Genomic DNA, 22532 nt, shown 5'->3' on the forward strand with positions numbered 1-22532 from the left:
GTCAGGAGGCAGAAGCAGGAGCAAGGCAGGATAGGATAAACCACTTAGAATTGGCTAGTTTGGGTAATTCTAGTGGACTTTGGGGCATAAAGACTGCTCTTAGTTGTCTGGTTTCTGGCCCAGGCTTGATACAGCGTAGGGGAAATATTGGCTTAGTGTGTGAGTTAGATAAGGAGATGGGTGTGGGGTGGGGGGCCCACAGCCCTAGATCAGTCAGTCTGCCCACATGTCCACCCCTGATAGAAATCAGAGGTAAGTCTCTCCTCAGGTCTGAAAGGCCCCCTAAGATGTCAGAACATCTTAAGATACAGAAAATAAAAGAATGGCTAGTGCAGATGATAAGGTTTATACATTCTTCTTGAAATGATAAAATACTGACTTTGAAGTGGATCATTTATGTTATAATTGATAGCATGACCACTTTAAAAACATACAAAGAGATATAGTAAAAAATGCAGTAAATTATAATACTAAAAAATATTTGTATAATGAAAAAGAAGGCCAGGTAAGGAAAAAAAGGAATTAGAAGTAGGGAACAAACAAAATAAATAAATGGTGGACTTAAACCCAAACAATAATTTCATTAAAAGTAAATAGTATAAACACACCAATTAAAAGAGATTGTCAGAGTGGATTTAAAAAACATAACCAAACTATATGGCGTCTTCATGAAAGTTATTCAAATCTAATGATACAGGTAAGTTAAAATGAGCGTAAAACATACTGTGCAGCCATTAATCAGAACAAAGCTGGAATGGCAATATTACTGTCAGACAAAGCCTTCAGAGCAAAGAGGAGTATTTACATAACGATAAGAGAGTCCATTCACCAAGAAGACCTAACAGTGCTTAAATGTGTATATTCCTAACAGTACAGCTGCAAAATATATGAAGCAAAACCTGGGAGAACTGACAGGGGAAATGGATACAATTATAATTGGAAACCTCAGTATTCTCTCAGCAAATGACAAAACCATCAGAAGATCAGCAAGAGGGGCGCCTAGGTGGCTCAGTCGTTAAGCATCTGCCTTTGGCTCAGGTCATGATCCCAGGGTCCTGGGATGGAACCCCCATCAGGCTCCCTGTTTGGTGGGAAGTCTGCTTCTCCCTCTCCCACTCCCCCTGCTTGTGTTCCCTCTCTAGCTGTCTCTCTCTCTCTCTCTCTCTCTCTCTCTCTCTCTCTCATATAAATAAAATCTTTATAAAAAAAAAAAAGATCAGCAGGAATAAACTCAACATCATTAGCCAGCCAGGTCCAAATAGATGTGTGTTTGAACATTGCCCAACAGTCGCAGAATGCACGGTCTTTCCAAGTACCCACAGAACATCCGTCAAGATAGACCATATCCTGGGCCATAAAACAAATCTCAACAAATTTAAAATATAGAAGTCATTTAGTGTCTTAAGTTCTCTGATTACCAAGGAATCAAACTAGAAATCAATAACAGAGATAACCAGAAAATCTCCAAATATTTGGAAACTAAACAACACTCTTCTGAATATTGAATAATTTCTAGAGAAATTTAAAAAATACATTGAACTAAATAAAAATGAAAATACAGCATATCAAAATGTGTGGGATGCAGCTTAAAGTAGTGCTGATTTATAACATAACTACTTTAGAAAAGAATAAAGTGTCAAATCCATAATTGAAGCTCCCACTTTTAGGAACTAGAAAAAGAAGAGCAAAATAAGTGCAGAGCAAGCAACAGGAGGGAAATAGCAGAAGTCAACAAATTTGGAAAAAACAAACAATAGAGAAAAATCAGTGAGATAACAAGCTTGTTCTTTGGGGAAAAAAAAATCAGTAAAATTCACCTCTTAGCAACCCTTAAGAAAGCAGACATGAATTACTAATATCAGGAATGAAACAGGGTATCAACTGTAGAGTAGGACCTGCAGACATCAAAAAGATACGGAAACACTACAAACAACTGCACGCATAAAGTTGACAGCTTAGTGAAATTGGCCAATTCCTCAAAAAGTACAAACTACCATAACTTACCCAACATGAAATAGATAATTTGAATAGACTTATAGCTATTAAGGAAATTGAATTAATAATTTGAAAATTCTTATAAAAGAAATCTCCAGGCCCAGGTTGTTTCACTGGAGAAGTCTACAAAATGTTTTGGAAAGAATTAACATCAATTCTACACAATCTTATCTAGAAAATACAAGAGGAGAGAATACTTTCCTTCTTCACTCACTCATTATTATCCTGATGCTAAAACCAGGCAAAGATGGCACAAAAGTGGAAAACTACAGACTAAAGTCCCTCATGAATATAGTTGCAAAAGATGCAAAAATTCTTAACAAAATATTAGCAAGTAGAATTCATCAATATATTTACATATCAGGACTAAGTGGCAATCATTCCAGGGATACAAGGCTGATTCAGTATTCAAAAAATGCACTTGCACTAAGGCTGGAGAAGTAAAGTCACATGAGAACAGTTGATACAGTAAATAAAGCATTTAACAAGTTTCAGTACCTATTCATATTTCTGTTCCTAGATAAGTAGGAAACATATTGACTTCCTCAACGTGATTTTTTTTAAGTATATGAAAATCTAACATCATAGGGGCACCTGGGTGACTCAGTTGGTTGAGTGTCTGCCTTCAGCTCGGGTTGTGAACTCAGGGTCCTCCTGCCACTTGTGTGCATGCTCTCTCAAATAAATAAGCAAAATCTTATCAAAAAAAAAAATCCCAAGAAGTCTATAAGAAAAAAATCCTAGAACTAGAAATAATAGGTTTAGCAAGGTCACAGGATACATGATCAAAATCTCTTTGTCTCTATTACCAGTGAACACATAGAAATCAAAATTAAAATAGAGTGCCATGTTCAGTCACTCCAAAAAATGAAATATTTGGATATACAGGGTTTGTATGCTCAAAATTATAAAACACTGATGAAAGAAGGCAGAGATCTAGAGAAACAGACTTTGTTCTTACAGCAGAAGACTCAGCAAATGTCTTTTATCCTCACGTCAGTGTGCTAGTTTAACACAACTGCTAAACGATAGCTAAACAAGATTATTCTAAAATTTATATGGAAAGGCAAAGGAACTAGAATAAGAACAATTTTAAAATTAATAAAATGGTTACTATTACTATCCAATTTCAAGACGTTATATAATTACAGTAATCAAGATTGTGTGGCATTGGTGAAGGGAAAGATACCTAAGTCAGTGGAACAGAATAGGAACCCAGAAATAGCCTGACACAAGTATAACCAACTGATTTTTGATACCTGCAAAAGTAATTAAATAGAGGAAAGATAGTCTTTTCAAGAAACATTGCTGGAATTAGATATCCATAAGCAAAAACATGAACCTCAGCCTAAATCTCACATCTTATATGAAAACCAACTCAAAATGGGTTGTAGATTTAAATGTAAAACTTCTGGAAGATTAACATAGGAGAAACCTCTGGGAACTGGGGCTTGGTGAAGAAAAAAGCCAACAAACTAGACTTCCTTAAAATTAAAAACTTCTCCTGTCACAAAAGACCCTGTTAAGAGGATGAAAAAACAAACTATGGAACAAAATATTTGTAAGCTGCATATCTGAGAAAGGATTCCTGTCTTTCTAGAATATATCAAGAACTCCCAAAACCCAGCATAAAACCCAAATATTCCAGTTAGAAAATGGACCAAAAAATCGAGCAGACAGTTCACCGAAGAGGGAATATAGATGGCAAATAGCAAATAACACATGGAAAGATGTTCAACATCACTTGCCATTAGGGAAGTATAAACTAAGACCATGATGAGATACACTACACTCTTAATAGAACAGCTAAAATAAAAAATAGTAGTGATATCAAGTGCTGGTGAGGATAAGAAACTGGATCTCTCGATTGCATACATGGCTAGTGGAAATGTAAAATGGTAGAGCTGTTATGGAGCACAGTTTGGCAGTTCCTTGAAATACAAACATGCACTTACCGTATGGCCCAGCAGTTGCGCTGCTGGGCATTTATCCCAGAGAAATGAGAAGTTAATGAAAGAGAAATGAAAACCTGTTCGTGAAAATCGTTCATAGTAGCTTCATTGTAATAACTCCAAACAGAAACAACCAAAATGCCACTCGGTAGATAGTGGTTAAAAACCTGTAGGTCATCTGTATCATGGAATAGTACTCAGCGATAAATAGGAATGAGCTTGATAAATGCAACAGCTTGGGTGGGTTTCAAGAGCATCATGTTGAGTGAAAAAGGCCAGTCTTGGGGCTCCTGGGTGGCTCAGTGGTTAAGCGTCTGCCTTCGGCTCAGGTCATGATCCCAGGGCCCTGGGATTGAGCCCTACATCAGGCTCCCTGCTCAATGGGGAGCCTGCTTAACCTTCTCCCTCTGCTGCTCTCCCTGCTTGTGCTTTCTCTTGCTCTCTGTCAAATAAATAAGATCTTAAAAAAAAAAAAAAAGACCAATCTCAAAAGGCAGAAATTATATAATTCTATTTATATAACATTCTTGAAGTCACAATATGATAGAGACAAAAACAGATTGGCAGTTGTCAGGGGGGTAGGGACGGTGTGGGTGGAAGTAAGGGTAAATATTGGACTTAAAAAGGGGTGGCATGAAGGTAATCTTTGTGGTGATGGAGTAATTTTGTATCTTGATTGCAGTGGTATTTGCTTGAATGTGATAAAATAGCACAGAGCTATGTACACACTGTATCAGTGTGAGTACCCTGATTTTGATACTGTGCTGTAATTAGGTAAGATACAAGTGTGATTGGAGAGGACTAGGTGAAGAGTACACAGAACCTTTATGTCCTGTCTGCCCCTTCCTGGAAACCTAGGATTATTTCAAAATAAAAATGTTTTTAAAGAGAAACAACTTCAAAACACAACCTAAATGCAACGTAGGTTCAAACAAGCGGTAGTAAAATGTCCATTTTGGAGGTGTTCAGGGATGCTGACATCAGTATTTAGCACTCTGCTTGCACATTCAGGAAAAAAGGATGTTTGGTTACTGTACTTTTGTGTTTAACACAGTTATCGTGTCACAAAACTAGCAGGCTGCTCTAATAAACAACCAGTGCTCCTCTGTCCAGCACCAATCATCTCCTGTCTTTACCACCAAGCCCACTGACTTGTTAATCCAGGGGACATAAGGAAGCAAAGATCTCATGACTGAACATTATACAGCTTAGATCAGGCTTTTCCTCTGCGACATTTTCCTCCTGTTTCTGGACTTTCATCTACTCACAGGAATGTTCTACATGTGTGAACAAGGGATTGGTGTATGAATTCTCCCTGAAGTCATGTGACCACTGTGACACCAAGCAGGCAGTGGGGGTAGGGCCCCAGACCCTCGCCCGCACCAGTGCCGCACACGCTGAGCTCTTCAGTAGCACCATTTGGGGGAGCACCATTCTGATTTTCCTGTCAAGTATGGGTCATGTGTTGCCAGGCTCATTTCTTATAAATGTCCACTAATAAGTTAGGAGTGTTATTATTTAGGAAGCACTTACTAGATGCAAGACAGTGTTGTCAGAACTTTATTATCTCATCGAATTTTCTCAAAACACCTGGGATTGCACCGTCTTCCTCTCGCTCTGACAGTTGGGGACATGGGGTTAGAGGGGCTGTGGAAGTGCAGCAAGGCCCCCAGACTCCCATGGCTGGGGTTTGAGCCCAAGAACAGACTCTAGTGCCCACGTTACTAAGTGTATCCCACCATGCCTGTGTGTGTGCATGCATGTTCAGTGTTCAGGTCATTCACACTTAGGCCTCTGGGAATAACCTAATTGGTGGAGAACCCAGTTTCCTTTCTTAACTCACTGAGGCCTTGTTTAATACCAAATTTACTAGAAACTCTGGTTTTCTATCTAAGAGGGGCAGTACTGTCCAGCACTCTCTGGTTCTTGATATTTAGGTCTACATTTAAACAGTCTGGCCTTTCTATTAAAAAAAAAAAGACAAAATTATATAGAGTATGCATTGTTCCAGACAGCTGGGGAAAAAATTTTGGGTTTTTTTGTTTTTGTTTTTTTTTTAAGGCCCTGAGAATCTCTGTTTGTTTTATCTGGAAACTAAGGGCAGTAGTAGCAAAGCAAAAGTCAAGGTTTATTCTGGAGTAAATTGACTTGTTTATCTTATCTCTTAATTATGTCATTCTATTAATAAATGCCTGGTAGTAAGCAAAAATGTTTGTTGTTTATAGATGTAAATAAGTCCAGTCTTGTCCTTATCCACTGCAGTTGGGCAGACCCGAAAGATCACATTGCAAGATACATTATTGAAAATGTTACGAACACCTGCTTTTTAGACTTAAAGGCAAAGTTTTCAAGTCCAACGGAAATGATTAAGCAACTTATGTCTCTTATCTTGAATCTTTTATTTACAACATGGCATTTTTTTCCCAAGTTATTAGCATGCTTTTGCTTTTTGTACAGCTTGACATTTGTAATTACATGTGTAACATAATGGGTGCTATAAAGAGCTTTTGTAAATTGATCTAATTTCTTATCTCCTCTTTACAGGAATATATTAAAGGAATCTGTGAACCTGAACTAGAAGAAAGAGAATGTTACCCCAAGGCCATGCACTGCATTTTTGTTGGGGCCCAGAGCCTGTTTCTGAAGAGCTTGATTCAGGACACCTGTGCTGATCTTTGCATTCTGGACATTGGTCTTCTTGGCATCAGAGGAAGTGCCGAAGCTGTGGTCATGGCTAGGAGTCACATTCAGCAGTTTGTAAAACTCTTTGAGAATAATGAGAATCTACCCAACAGTCAGAAAGAATCTGAGGTGAAAAGGGAATTTAAACAATTTGTTGAAGCTCGTGCAGATAACTATACAATGGACTTGTTGATTTTGCCCACTTCCTTGAAAAAGGAGCTTTTGACACTCACACAAGGTGAGGAGAATTTATTTGAAATGGGAGATGATGATGTTATTGAAATTAGAGATTCTAAACAAGCAGAGTTTCCACAGGATGCTGCCACAGGGCTGAATATTTCCAGAGATGAAATTGTTTTGCAGGAAGATGCAAGAAATAAAGCTGGCACTCCTGTTTCTGAGCTTACAAAACAAATGGACACGGTCTTTTCTAGTTCACAAGATGTCCTTTTTGTTCCAATAAATGGTCTAACCCCAGATGAAGAGGCACTTTCCAAAGACAGAATTTGTCACAAAAGGAGATTTTCTGATTCTGAAGAAAGGCATACCAAGAAACAGTTTTCTCTGGAAAACGTTCAAGAGGGGGAGCTTCTACATGACGGTAAGACATTAGCTGCAAGTGTAATCATTGACTTATCTGATTCTTCTGCTGATCCTGAAAATTTAAGTCCAGATGTAAAGGACACTACTGAGGAAATGGAATACAACATCCTCGTAAACTTTTTTAAAACCATGGGCTACTCCCAAGAAATTGTTGAAAAGGTCATTAGGGAGTATGGGCCATCTACTGAACCATTATTGCTCTTAGAAGAAATTGAAAAAGAAAATAAAAGATTCCAAGAAGACAGAGAATTTTCACCTGGTACTGTGTATCCAGAGACCAACAGAACCAAAAACAAAGGTGTTTGTAGCAGCATAAATGAGCTTACAACGGATTCCACCCCAAAGAAAACACAAACTCACACACAGCAAAATGTGGTAGAAAAATTTTCTCAGTTACCATTCAAAGAATCAAAACCATGTACCTCAAATTGCAAAATTAATACTTTCAGAACAGTGCCAATAGAACAGAAACAAGAAATCTGGAGTTCAAACCAGAATTACGTTTCTAACATGGACCTTGAAACTGATGGCCTTTCACCCTCTGTTGTCCCTTCAAGTCCCAAAGAAGTTGTCAGTTTTGTTTCAAGAGGAGCTTCAAATCATCAGCCCAGAATTCCAGTTTTTCCTGAAAATGGTTTGCAGCAGCAAGCAGAGCCCTTACATCCAAGTAATATGAAGTCTGCCTGTGAAAACCGTTCAGGGTGTTGTAGCTCTCCCCAGTCTAAGCCAAATTGTCCACCGCTTTCTCCACCGATGCCACTGCCCCAGTTGTTACCTTCAGTTATTGACGCAAGGTTGGCCGGAATGTCTGATCATATTGATTCCTCAGTCACTGGCGTTCAAAGGTTCCGAGATACTCTGAAAGTACCTTACAAGCTGGAATTAAAAAATGAGCCAGGAAGAACGGATTTGAAGCACATTGTTATAGATGGGAGCAATGTCGCAATTACGTAAGTCCACTCTCTGCAAGTTACATTATAGTTGTAAATAGGGTCCTAAGCAGTGTCTCAGAATTACATGCAGTTGTAGGAACTTAGGCTATGCATCTGTCTAGTTGATCGATTTTCTTACCTGGGGAAAAAAAAAACACCACAAAACAGCTGTTTGGAAAGTTGTGTTATTCCATCTTCTGGAGTTGTAAACTTTGCTTTTCATCCTGCTGAACCTCTATTTCTGAGGACGAGAGATGATAGAAAATTTGTCTTCACTTTGCATTGCCTAGTCAGCGATAAACAGTACAGAGATTTTTAAATCATTAGCTTCTTTTTTTTTCTAATCATTAGGTTCTTAATACCATGAATGTCATTAGGTTCTGAATACAAGGATGCAGCTTAAAGCCAAAAAAGATTTTTCTGTCTCTTTATACTACAGTGTGTTAGGTCTCTAGGCAGGAGTGCAGTGATAATGGATGTGCTGTATTTTTGTTGTACTTTGTTGATAGAGTGATAGCAATTGCCTTTCTAAGGAAATTCATCAGTTTGAGCTTCTTTATGGTCCTCTGCTGCTACTAAAAGCTTGTATATTTGCTTTTAGTAAAAAAGAGTTAAATGATCATTTTTATTTAACCTGTCTTGGAACCCTCTGAAGAGTCTGATTTTATACATCTGGTACGGGATTGGATTTCTTCTCTAAGGGGTGGTTTAATACAGTGACTGTGAAGAGGAGAGGGGGTCAAGTTAGAGTATCTGCCCCATTGTTTGACCTCACGTAGGTTTTTGCCTGCTGAATTTCACTTGCTGTAATTTGTTGTCTTTTGCCCTGTCCTAAAGGGCATCTTTATCATGCCATTTCAACAACTGGTAGGTAAAGTCTCTCTCCAGTTTTCAAAATCAGTCACTCCGTTGATTTTGAAGAAGTTTGCACGGTCTGGCATTTTAAGTGGCTGTCATTTAAGAAAAGGGGCACCTGGACATGGGATGAAGATGGTGATACACTCTTCTGAATTTTAGTGAATAGTGTGTGTGACCTCTCTCCTAGGAATTCTATAAGTGTTATATATTTATTTTTTGTTTTGTTAATTTTTTACTAGAATTTTCAAACAAATACATTAAAAGGTAATAGAATGCATCCGTTTTTGAATTTGGGATTTCCGTGTGCCCATCCCCCACCTTCAGTAGTTCTCAGCTCATGGCCAGTCTTGTTGAGCCTATACCCCTTTTACTGGAGTTATTTTGAGGGAAAGCTCAGAGATGTCATTTTATCCATAAGTACTTTAATGTCTATTTTTTAAAATAAGGATGCTTTTTGTTTTTTGACTGAATTGTTGATACTGTATTTTGCTGTCAAAAGAAAGAAAAATCCCAGCATTCCCCATGTTAAAGTTTAAAGATAGGCTGGAAAAATATGTAGTATACTTGTCTTCATTTCTAAATAATACTGTTTGTTGTCATTTCACTTTGCTTTTTGGCAATTCTTTTCGGGGAAACCCAGCAAATGGCCCACAGCTGCATAGCATTATCTAAGTAAAAATGTAAAGTGCAGTTTCAGTCACCCACAGTCCAAGCCCAGCACCAGTTCCTCATTGTTATAATTTCTTGAGCCAAGTGGTGATATAAAATTTAGGTCATGATTGTGAGTAATATTAATCCTTTGTCAATTTCTATAAGTGCAGAGATGTCCCAAATTGGTGTTCAAGGACTAAGAAATGCAAATTAACATAGAATGAGCAGTGATGATGACACTATTTAAAAACCTTTTGGGAGTATAACGTATTTCTCAGAGGGGTCACTATTGAAATATAGAGTGGTACTGCCTGGGCATGACAGGATGTTTTGCATATTTAGTCCCTCCTACTTTGCCCATAGTACCTAACCCCGTCATTTTGACACCCCAAAACACTCCCACGTATTTCCTCACACCCTTGGGTACAGTGCCGTCTCTTTTGAAAACCACTGAATTAGTGCACTAAGGGAAACCACGAGCAAACTTTCATTACTTTTTCTTTTAAAAGCTGATTATCTGGGGAGGATTCCAATTTTCTTTGAATTCACAGATGTCTCAGTTTAAAAGCAACATTTATTTATAAGGATGTATTATCCAAAAAGACTTAATCTGATAAAGATTGATCTGAAAATACCAGTAACTAAAATTAACTCTTATTCTGGGGGAAAACTGCTTAATAGGTACAGGGTCTTATTTGAGAGTGATGGAAATGTTTTGGAACAAGATCTAAGTGCTGATTGTACAATACTGTGAATGTACTAAATGCCACTGAATTGTTCACTTTAAAATGATTATGTTATGTGAATTTCAACTCAGGTTTTTTAAATTTGGGAAAAAACCAACCCTTATTTGAAATTGCTTTGATAGTAAATGTGAATTATAGATTGTACATTCCATGAAGGAAGTGATTTATGTGTGTCCTGTTCACTGAAATACCCCCAAGGTCCATGGTGCTTGCACATGGTGGGCACTCAGTAACATTTTGTTGAATGAATGAATGCCCTAAAGACTTAAGAAATAGTAGGATTTTTAAAATGACTTTTCACCACTCTTTTATAACTTCCTATTCCAGTGATCAGTTTAGATTAAATTTTAACTGAGACATTTTTCAGCAATTATTTGGAATCTTAAAACTGAAACACCTGTCATGTGTCAGGTACTTTTCTCTTTTTAAATGTAATCTTCACACCGATTTGTGAGATAAAAATGTTCTATACTTTCATATAACATGAAATGGCTTAAAAATCTTGTCCAAGATTACACAGATAGGAGGTGTGGGCCCATAGGCTCCCAGAGCCATCATACGTCCTGCCTCCTCCCATAGAAGGTGAGGTTGGAATTTTCAGGCCTTGGCAATATAGAGTACTTAAGTCTTGAGTTGCTTAAGCATTGCTGAGTAAACCTCACTTATTTGACCCACGTAGTTGGGGAAGTAGTTAAAAATGAAATTTGAACCCTTTAACAATAGTATTTGTTGGTTTGATCCTGCTCAGCAGCTCAGACCTACCCATCCCTGGGTTTCTGCCAGTCCTTTATTATATTGGTCTATCTAGCGTGCTGTCTGCAATTCATACACACTGCGAGAAATTCCAAAATACCCACTTCATGCTGCTAATTATGCGTATCTTTACTTGGTTTTTCCCCTTGTCACCATGAATGAGTCAAATGATGAGTAAATGGAAATTGTTTGCGGTACACGGCTAGACATCACAGTAGTGGCTAGATAACACTCAGACTTGGTCAGTTTGAAACTTCAGCATTAGGACACCTGACTTATCTGGGTAGATAATTTTCCGTGTGGATGAGGTTTGCCCCTTCACTTGCCAGCGCTGTGTACTTTAACCATTTTTTTCATGCTAGTCTTCTCTATCAGGGTCCCATGGCTATTTTTATTAAGTGGAAACTATAGAAGGAAATTACTCTTTCCTGGGGTAACTCCAAAAGAGTTTTAACCATTTGCCCCCACACTGTTCGGTCTGGTTCTATCACTGCTGTGAGTTTTTAATGAAGTATCTGTTGCCCATCTCCTCTCTGCTTGGGACAGTCTACCTTCCAGTTTACTGCCTGCTATAATATGGAAAACAACCGGATGATGTAACTTGTTTCCAACTACATGAAACAGTAGTTTAAATCTCTCTAATCTCCCTTGAAAGCCCATACACTGGCCTCTCAGGCCTATTATCTGTTTGGAGCTGGAAGCCCCAGAGCTTTGGCCTTCCCAGAAGTAGAGGAGGAGTTACGGTATGTAAATCCTTTGTCTTTGAGTCTAAATAGACAGTTGGTCTGGGTCTACCTGTCAACAAGTTCCTCTGGCTTGCCTGCAGGGAGGTGAGGAGGCGCATTTCTGCCTAGCCAGGATGTGGGGGAATTGAAGTGGGAAGCAGCAGGGACCTTCGATATTACTTAGAGGACACGAACTTGGCTCCACTTGATTTTCTTGTGTAGTTCTATTTTCTGTCTAACTCTTAACTTTTCCACCAGAATTTTCAACTGCTCTTTTTATTCCTAAAACAGCTCTCGAGATTTTTCAGGGTATCCATAGTGATTTGATCTTATCACTGAGGATAACACTGGAAATTAGTATAGAGCTAATGTTTCTGGAAACGCCATTTCTTCCCATCTAAGTCTGAGCGTGGTACGAGGCAGCGGGATTGGATCTACTTGCATTCCCCTTCATTTTCCTCTGGGGCCCAGTGGGATGAAGCTGGGTTCCACCCACTTTGAACTGTTGCAGTCAAAGGCTTTATAGGGAGAGAAAAAGTTCGTACACATTTGTAGCTGATGAATAAGCCAAACTTGACAAGCTTTTTTAGTGCATTTCTCTCAAGGATTGTTCTTTTCAGACTTAACTAACATACATATCCCTTGGTTTTTTTTAAGAACCAGTAGGCTGTTGTATTTTGGATTTTCATGTTCAGGCTGTGGTTGACATTAACTCTGGGTGTGTTCTTACTGTTAAGCAATTAGAATGATTTTTAAAGATATTTTTAAAAGATGAGGCCTACAAAAACTACCTCTAGCCTTTCTCCAGTAACAGATGTCCTGTTGCTACATTCTTGCCATATTTTGAATGCTTTTAGATAAACAAACCACTGCTGAGTTACTTCATCGAGAAGGGTTTACTTGCATGTGTTTTTGGAGCAAAGCTGATGCCCGTGCACTCTCTTATTTGTGGCTCACTGAGAAGAGCGTGAGGCACTTTTAAGAGGCACTTTAGCCTCTTAAAGGAGGAGTTTCTGAGCTGCTCTTCTGCGTGTTAGAAGTTTCTTGAATGTCCAGGCCATTCCGGCTTCATGAGACTATAGATTTAGGTGGGGACAGTCCCACTGTGGGATGGTAGGAAGGGCGCTGGCCCAGGAAGAAGGAAGCCTGAATAATCCCAGCGCAACCACCCTGTGGCAGTGCAGCCTGGGAAAATTGCTCAGCCTCTCAGGGCTTTCGTTCTTTTTATCTAACAGGAATCTAACTCCGTTCCATCTCCTAAATTCTGTCATTCCAGTGGACAGTACAGGATAGCAAGACAGGAAAGAGGAGAGATGATCAAGGGCCTGTTTCTAGAAATGGCTTCATAGAAGAGGGTCTGAATTGAGTCCCGAGGCACTGGAGGAAGGTTAAGAGAAGGTGTACAAAGATTGCAGCAAGAAGAAAGCTCACTGCCCAGGAAGAGGGAGATGGCAAGCAAACGTGGCCAGAAACGAGTGTGGTGACACATGGTGGTGGCTAGATCCCTCCTGACTAGTCTGGTGTGGAGGGGACCTTGAAGCCGTGCCCTGAGTTTGTCGAGAGGAATACTGCCACTAAAGACCCTGACCAGGATCAGAGGCCTCATGGCTGCATTTCAGGGTCTAACTGGAGTTTGAGGAGGGATGGGGATTGGGAGAGCCTGGGGTTGACTTGGGACACATTGTGCCTGAGGTGGCAGGAATTTTAAGTGAAGGAATTCTCCACCAGGTGGTTTTGACATGGAGACACGAGACATGAAGAGAAGACAGGACTGAAGATGCAGGATTTCCTGTCACTGGAACCTAAGTGACTGTTGAAATAGTGAAGATAGATTATGCTCATTTCATAAACTGTAGCTTCAAAGTTTGGGGGATTTGATTTTTTTTTTTTCCTTTCTAATACTCATGGTTAGGCAAATGGATTACCACCTACAAAAAATGTCAAACCTTGAAAACCCTTTTTTAAAAATCTCCACTTTTACTTAACTGCGGGAGAATACAATTTAAATATTTTTTCTTGTTTCTTTTGAAATTTGTTACCACACTTTTGGGTGGGGTCAGTTTTTAATCCACTATACCACGGGTTGTGAACTGTGGGCCAAATCTGGCCACCACCTGTTTTTGTAAATAAGGAACACAGCCACCCTCATTCATTTCTACTTAGACTTGAGTGGTGCGGCAGAGACCATATGGCCTGCAAGGCCTATCTGGCCCTTTACAGAAAATCATATCCTGACTTAAGTTCTGTAATGTTCCTTGTTTGTTTGCATCTGCTCCCGGCACTTTCTGCTTCCTTCAGTAAAATCATCTGCCATGGCCCCCAGTTAGTTCCACTGGAATCATGTCCTCAACTTTTCTCCGGGAAGCTGTAAACTGAGTAGGTTTCACAGTTCCCTAGAAAGGGTATGGAGCCCTGGAGCTGGAGGCATCTGCAGCCTTTGGAAGTTGTGAGGACCGTGTCATCGGAGAGTCCTGTCTACTCCTGCTTCAGCAACAAGTTTCTTTTTTTCTGTTTTTAAAGATTGTATTGAGAGGGAGAGAGCACAGGCAGGGGGAGCAGCAGAGGGAGAGGGAGAAGCAGGCTCCCTGCTGACGCAGGTCTTGATCCCAGGATCCGGGATCATGACCTGAGCTGAAGGCAGACGCCCTACTGACTGAGCCACCCAGGTACCCCCAGCAACAAGTTTCTTAATAAAATATTCTTAGAGGTCAGTGACCAGGCAGGACTCTTTGGAATGGGCTCTCTAAAAAAAACAAAAACAGAAATAAAAAGTGCAATAAACAAGTATTACCATGAAGCTCAAACTGCCTTCTGTCCCAATAGCACATTCAATTAAATTAACTAAACAAAGTACAAGAAAAATCATAAAGCTATTAGGAATCACATGTCATGCAAAGGCTTCTGTCTTGGCTTTGCAAAGTCATAAACTATGCAACTTGATGCCAAAGAATGTAAAAGTATTAAAAGGGAATTTTGTTGTAATTGTTTTTGTTGTATATGGAGTTCACGTTTTCACTTTTTCATGGTGAAACTTCAACATACTTTAAGCTGAAATAAGTTTTGTTTTCTTTTAGCCACGGTCTGAAAAAGTTCTTTTCTTGTCGTGGAATTGCAATTGCAGTTGAATATTTTTGGAAGCTTGGCAACAGAAACATCACTGTATTTGTCCCACAGTGGAGAACAAGACGTGATCCTAATGTCACAGGTGAGGCAAACTGATCCTTTCAGATTTCTCCTTTTCTGGATGTTTAATGAGTTGGCTTATAATTGCAACACATATTACTTGAGCAGAGCCATGTGCCTTAGGCGGCAGTTTTAAAAGCAAAATGGTAAATCTTTTGCACCCGGTAGAACATAAGTTGGAGTGTGTTACAGCATAAGAAGTACTCGGGGGAAGGATGGAAAGGTAACACATAGTTGTTTATATGGAAAGTTATGTTAGAGTTCATTATACATTACGAAAATTTTCCTGACTTTCCAAAAAGTAGGTTAAATCTGTCTTTCCATTAGTCTGGGCTTCTGCCTCATTAGTCTTTTCTAAAATGGTCACTTGATAAATTTGGGAACCCCCATATAGAGTGGGTTTTGAGCAGTCTGTTTAATAGCTTAATATAAATTATGTCTGTTAATCGTGCGGTACTGCATGATTGACTGCAGGCCACATATGAGAGCTTTGAACTTAGCGCATCGTGCAGTCGTCCAAAGAACCGTAAGGTTGTTTCTTAGGTCACAGTAGGAGGAGTGGTGAGACTGTACCAGGCAGCTTAGCACAGCAGCCGGCCTAGACACAAAAGGTAGTGTGGGAGGAGGAGGGTGAGTTCAGAGCTCACCCAGAACTTAAACAGGAAGTGAAACTTACTCACTGTTGAGGTGGAAATGGTAAGACCACACATTTCTCAAGTATCCCAACTTCCCTCATTTTGGAGAGCGAATTTATCTTTTTTTTTTTTTAAGATTTTATTTATTTATTTGACAGAGAGAGACAGCGAGAGAGGGAACACAAGCAGGGGGAGTGGGAGAGGGAGAAGCAGGCTTCCCGCAGAGCAGGGAGCCCGATGTGGGGCTCGATCCCAGGACCCTGGGATCATGACTTGAGCTGAAGGCAGGTCCTTAATGACTGAGCCACCCAGGCGCCCCTGGAGAGCGTATTTGTCTTAACCGAGGGTGCTTGAGGACTGAGGCAGAGCCACTAATTTTTGCAGTAGGATCTTTGAGAGGGTCTTGTGATCCCTCCTGTGAGCCCTCCATGCTGTGCATCTCTAGGACAGTAAAACACTGGGGCGGCGGGGGGGGGAGGGGGGGCTCAGTCTAAGCCAGTGGTGAGTACCGTTGCAGGGGATACTCTCTTACCCTGAGCATTTAGCTGCTTTTTGCCCATTGACAGGTTTTCTGAAGTTTGGCTTTGACCCTCTTTTCTTCTCTGTCATGACCCACTCCCATGAAAATCAGTATAGGTTCATGCAGATAACAGAGAGGTTGGATACAGTGCCAGCTAGAGGGATATTTTGACATACTCTTGGAATGGGGTCCACACAGGCCTTCCTTGGGATGGGGCAGAGCTGAGTGCCCCTGCCACTTCCTCTGTTTCCTGCCCCACCCCCACCCTCTTTCTGGGACTTGTGTCTTCAGTCTCTCTGCCCTACTGCTTGTGATGTGAGTGTGAAAACGTTCTGGATGGTAGAGTTCATTAAATACAGGTTTATGGCTTACCCTTAATTTCAGGAGCAAATGAGTTGAACTTTTTTATATTTAAAAAAATAGCTAAGATCAGTTTTTATGTTGTATTTGCCTTAGTATGTATGTTGCTTGATTTTTTTTTTTTTTTCTTCCCAATGAGTTAGTCTTCCTGAGTCAGTAAAGGTTTTCCTAACTCTCCAAGTGAAACATTTGGGGGTACTTTTATTTATTTAAACATCTGGGAGGATAGCCTCTTTCTGAATGTGTATTCAACTTATTCCATGAACAGAACAGCACTTCTTAACCCAGCTCCAGGAGCTTGGAATATTATCTTTAACTCCTGCCCGGATGGTCTTTGGAGAAAGAATTGCTTCTCATGATGACAGGTATGAAAGGCTGTTTTCCTTCCTGAGGTGGGTGCGGGGTGCTGAGGAGCCCACCACCTGCTCCATTAGACAGTTTGTGGTGCTCCTGGATCCCCATGCATAAAGGGCTTAATAGATCAAGGGGTTTGAGAATTTTAATATTTATGGTCACTAAGGTTATATACTCAGTGGGTTATTTTTTTGCTATATGGGTTTAGGAACGTTACCTAAAATCTGTTTGGTTAGAATGTTTGTTTATTTGTTTGTTTCTTAGTAAAACATGACTGAGAATCCATAAGTAAAGCAGACATTGAGTTCTCTTTTTTGATGCATAAAAGTAATGTTCAAGTAAAGTTTGTCTTGTCTTAGTGTGGCAGCCTCAAGAATGCTTTTCAAACATCTATCTCCTCCTGGTTGATTTTGGCCAGTGACTTAGTTTGTTACTGTCATACCTGAGCCCTCAGTATTTCTTCCACGTAATAAAAGATGGTCTCAGCTGACCCAGAGTGTGATAGGAGTAAGCTGCATTTCTTAGGTTGGTGTGTCACTCAGAAAGCAGGTGTTAGTGCATTGGAGACAGTAGGCTTTAATCTGCACCTTTTACATTTTTTTCTAAAAGCTTTACTGAGCACCAACCAAGTGCAATGCACAGAGCTAGGCTCTGGGAACACACATGATTCAGACACATTCCCTGCTGTAAGGAGTTTGTGATCTAAAGAAGAAGGCACACAAATAAATAATAGGGGGAGTTCTGTTGTGATTGAATAAGGGAAGGTCCTGAGTATGACCAGCGGCATGACAGCCAGTTTTTCAAACCCTTCTCTTTGGAGGGAAGCCAGTAGTAGCAACCCTACCAGTATCTGAGAACCTAAGTAGTGGTCACTTTTTCTTTCCACTCCTGCATTCACCCCCTTTATGGTGTTCTGGCCTGAAGCTCTTAGAATGTGCTGGTGGTTTTGCCTCAGTATTCCGCCAAAATGGTCCCCCCACACTGAAGACAGTGCTTTTGGCTTATAACCCAAACTAGTGAGTGATAGATGAGTGAAAGATGAAAAGAGGGGCCTGGGTTGGGGGGGGCAGATTTGGGATGACAGACATTCCTTCAGCAAAAGGTCCACAGGGCCTTCTCCTTGCCAGCCCCTTGCCCTTCTCCAGGCTGGAATGAGAGATCAGATCAGATGGGGAGAATCAGAGGTGATGTGAGAGAAGAGCGTGAGAGGAAGTGGAAGGAGAACAGCACGTCAGGGTGGGGCAGGGCTGAGGAAGTACTGGGAGACCAGTCCCAGTCCTCTCTGTGATACTGGCCTCAGACCCTGCAGTACTCGGGTGGAGGGGCAGGAGGGCTGCTGGGTTTGAGAAGAACCTTCAGATCTCTTAACACTATAGCTGCACACCTGCAGAATTTCAAGGCATGTGCAAGTATGCAGACTAAATAAGCTTGTGCTTAATTTATATGACTCTGGGGTTTTAGCAGACCTGGATCTATGTCTTGATTCACAGTACACGCACTCAGAATACCTTACTATTTTTGTTAGTACCTCTGAGCAAACCTCACCACTTACAAGTCATGCCAGCTGGGAATAGTTTATAAAATATTCATTAATAAATCAAAACGTTAATTCATACTTTCCAAGGCATCCTAAGACCTCTGAAACTAATGAGGCTTGTTTTTTAATTCCTTTGAAGTATTCACTATCACTAATAAAAGCAGTTGTTTGCACCTTCGATTCTAGTGATTCTCTTAATGTATTGTTTTGTTGTCTTTGTCTACTTTGCCTTAGACAAATGCAGTCACCCTAAGGGAGAAAACTCAACATTATTATCCTCACAAATCTCTCATTAAGAGGGTTTGAGCGTGAATAATCTCCAGCGATGAACTAGAATTGTCAGTATTGAATTCTTACCCTTCCGTATCACCAGTGCAGCTTCTCATAAATGGCATTCGAGTGGATCTATAACTGGGGCTAAACAGAATGATAGTTCTAGACATCTCAAGTCCGAGCCAAAGATGTGAACCTGTGGGTTTTTGTTTTTGTTTTTTGTTGCAAGGCTGACTGTACCAAGCAGCTAATCTTAGAACCAGAGTACTGTAGCTTAGCAACAAAACTTGAATAGTGATTTTACAGGCTTGTCAACTTGAATTTATTCTCGACTTTAGTCCTCATGCATCATCTGATGACCACTATCTATGATAATACAACTTTTCTAGGAAAATGTGTAAATTGTGGTTGAGATCATTTTTAAAAACAGAATATTGTATAAAAACCAAACCTTCATTTATAATCACTAATAATTTCAGAGGTATTCAGTATTTCAGATTGATCTTCAGCTGACAAGGGCTACATCTTAACTAGCCATAGTTAAATTCTTTGGTGATTTTCCTGTGAAGAGGAAATCCTTCTGTTTTCTTATAACATAGCTTCTGTAAGCCAGGAATGCCTGCTTGCCCATTTTAACCTCTTATATTACTATAGGTTTCTACTACACTTAGCGGACAAAACTGGTGGCATAATTGTAACAAATGATAACTTCAGAGAATTTGTGACTGAGTCACTCTCTTGGAGAGAAATTATTACAAAAAGGTAATATTTTCTTCTTTGTCTTTGGCTAAGTGTTTTTTGTTGTTTATTGTTTGGTTTTGTTTGGTGTTCACCTTGGCCCTGCAGAAAGCAGTATAGGGAACCAAAGTATCATAAGACCGTCCTCCCCGTCCAAGACTATGGCTGGCCCCTCTAGGTAAGTGGGGGGGTCCCAGTACAAAGCTGCAAAACCAGTGGGTGATGTATGGGCATGCTGTAGTGGCTGCAGGGTGTCTTCGAGAGATCCTGTGTTCCCTGACAGGAGGCAAGAGGCACATGTTTATGACGTAGTTAACTCTTGTTAACAGTGTAGTGGAGCAGAAATTGCCTCCTAACTTGGCTTTGCCCTGATGCCAGGGGAGACTTTGGCAACTCACTAGGCATCCGTGCTTGATTCAGCCATGAAATACGAAGGGTGGGTTTAATGACAGCACTGTGATTCCAGTAAGCGGATGGAACCAAAATCAACCTGCTGATTGAGTCCCAGTCCACTTCTTGGGAGTGGGAAGAGTATTTGTGCTTTTCAATCTGTGATGCTTTTCTTGACCGTTTACCATCATAGTTTAATCATATATATTGAAAACGTGTTTGAATATCATCCAGAATAGTCAACAGTTGAGCATTCACAGATGTGTTTTATTTGTGATGATACTCTGAATGTGTCCACCTGCCTGAAGATCAGTGAACACTGGCTTCCAGGACTTCTTGTTAACAAGCATCATCTGATCAAGTTACCTAACAGCAACAGTCTGTGATGGCGCCAGGGAGGACTGTATGCCACAAATCTAAAAACAACTCAGCATACCTCGAGCTGTGTATAAGTAGTATGTAACAGGTATAACTGGATATTTACCTCTCTTGGGGTTCAGAGTTGCCCCTTGTCTGATACTTGTACTTTGCTAAATCATTAGAGGATTTTAGAAAATAATTCTTTGCTGTAAGTGCCCAGGTGTGAGTTAATGACTCTGTGCATTTTGACTCACATGCTGTTAATAAGCTGTTGGTGAGAGCTGAACTGAGAATTGGTCTTTGACCTTCTGGGCACAGTTAACAAGCCATTAATCTTCTAGGACATGTTTCTGTTGGATCTTTGCCCTGGACTCATTGTCAGTATTTATTGGACACTCATCTGTGTATGAAAGGTCTAAATGCAGTCAGGACTCATGTTTCTATACCAACCCATTGCTTTCAGAACTCACAAAACAAGGCAGAAACCAAGGTCTAGACAACAAAGGGTGGGTTGTCCTGAAGCACTTGACCTTTTTTTTTTTTTTACATCTTGCCCATATTTACTAAATCATGCTGAACTGATCTCAGATTTTCTGTCCTCATAGATCATATTGTTGTTTTAAGAGGTTTTCTTCAGTGGGTTTGCCTGTAGACACAACTATTCAAAACAAAAATAAAACCTTTGTTGAGCCCCTGTTGTGTCCTAAGCTGACAGTCTTTAAATCTTGTTTTCAAAGTTGTATTAGGAGAAGCTGCTTCCTAAGCCCAGATAAAAAAAAATCTGTAAGTCTCAATAAGAAATGTGAGGGCCAACTGATAAAAGTTTCCTACTTTATTGAATTTGTATCCAAGAGAGAAATTCAGATGGTTTAACTTGGATGTTGTTTTTTTCCGTTAGGCAATTAAGCAGCCTTATAATTTTATAGGTGACTGTTGCCCTGGAATTAGGTGGCCACTGCTGCTTTGTTCTCAGTTCCTGCAACAATAAAAGCTTCATCATTTCTCCAGCATTGTAATCATACTCTGTGTTGTAGATTGCTTCAGTATACCTTCGTTGGGGACATATTTATGGTTCCTGATGACCCTCTGGGAAGAAGCGGACCTCGATTAGAAGACTTTCTTCGGAAGGAAGTCTTCCTTAGGTATTTGCTTTTTCACATTGTTTTGTATTTACAGACTTGTTTCAGGTCTTTGTGCTTTAGTGTAAGTGATGTCTCTGAAGGACTAAAGATGGCACTTTTTTAAAATTTTTATTAGCCTTAGACTTAGTGCTGGTGTAATATATTTGAAAACTAATCAAGCACGCACCTTAAAGACCAGATCTTCATTTGTGGTCCTTTTGGTTTTAATCCTAGGAGAGGATGGGAGCCAAACTTTCTGTAGGTCTAAAAAATAAGCAGATTTTGCTGGCTCTCACTTATTAGCATATGCCACTTAGGTTCGTTTTGTACATGTGAATATCCTTCTATATTCATTTTCCAAAATCATTTGCTTTTTTAATTTGTTATGCTCCTATTAATTTACTTCCTATTCAGGAATCACTACCTGGGGAACTGACTCTTTATCTCCACTGAATGGAGAAGCCACTATTTCATATTCATCTGAAATTGATTTGATAGTTTAGGTTTTCTTTGTTGTAGTTTGGGTTTTTGTTTTGTTTTTTTAAAGATATGTTGCTAGTGGTTGTTTCTGTTTTCAGAATTCTTGGGTAATGGACATTGTTAACTAGAGTATCTGTGTGCCCAGCTGGCAGACAGTATGACCCAGTGACAGCTGACCTGTTTTATTTATAACCGGATCCCTTCGGGGTTCTAGGTTTGGATTTGGGGGTAGTTCACACAGAGGTACTTCTACAGAGGAGACCAGCGAGATTTCAGCTCCCTGGTCTTAGAAATCATTTCTTAAAGACCTGGTGCCTGTGTGTAAGCATCAAGGCCCATGGGTCAGACTTAATGGAAAGAGAGTTTTCTGGCTCCTTCCACACCTCAGCAGCCTGGCAGCAGGGTCCATCCTGCCTGCACACCTAATCTCTCTTTACAATGTGTTAACTAATTGAGTAAGAAGTTAATAATAACCCCTCACAGAGGGTCTAACTTCGGAATTCCAGTTAGTTAAGCTTTTGAAGTTGGGAAAAGTGTTCAGCCAGCCCATTTCTCGCCTGCAAGTCCAAGTCACCTGGGAAGCTTCTTACCGAGACACATGCCCTTTACACACACACCCACACCCATGAGCATTATAGGTTGTGGGCGCCAGCACCTCTCCCAGACACATGCCCTTTAAACATA

At 40.1% G+C, this 22532-nt stretch overlaps 1 protein-coding gene across 2 annotated transcripts in view; it reads left to right on the forward strand.

The window, feature by feature from the left end:
• N4BP1 (NEDD4 binding protein 1) overlaps window positions 1–22532 on the forward strand; it is a 47581-nt gene that overhangs the window by 19901 nt on the left and 5148 nt on the right. Inside the window, exons 2-6 of one of the 2 annotated variants that reach the window (XM_025852329.2) lie at window positions 6492–8182; window positions 14972–15102; window positions 16864–16960; window positions 19414–19521; window positions 21282–21389. In XM_025852329.2, coding sequence (XP_025708114.1) covers window positions 6492–8182; window positions 14972–15102; window positions 16864–16960; window positions 19414–19521; window positions 21282–21389 — 2135 coding nt within the window. The remainder of the gene's footprint in view (window positions 1–6491; window positions 8183–14971; window positions 15103–16863; window positions 16961–19413; window positions 19522–21281; window positions 21390–22532) is intronic. The other variant, XM_073884392.1, reaches the window with a different exon arrangement.

Source organism: Callorhinus ursinus, unplaced genomic scaffold (genome assembly GCF_003265705.2).
Source record: "Callorhinus ursinus isolate GAN/ISIS: 27379988/994484 unplaced genomic scaffold, GSC_fseal_2.0 scaffold56, whole genome shotgun sequence".
Classification (NCBI taxonomy): Eukaryota; Metazoa; Chordata; class Mammalia; order Carnivora; family Otariidae; genus Callorhinus; species Callorhinus ursinus.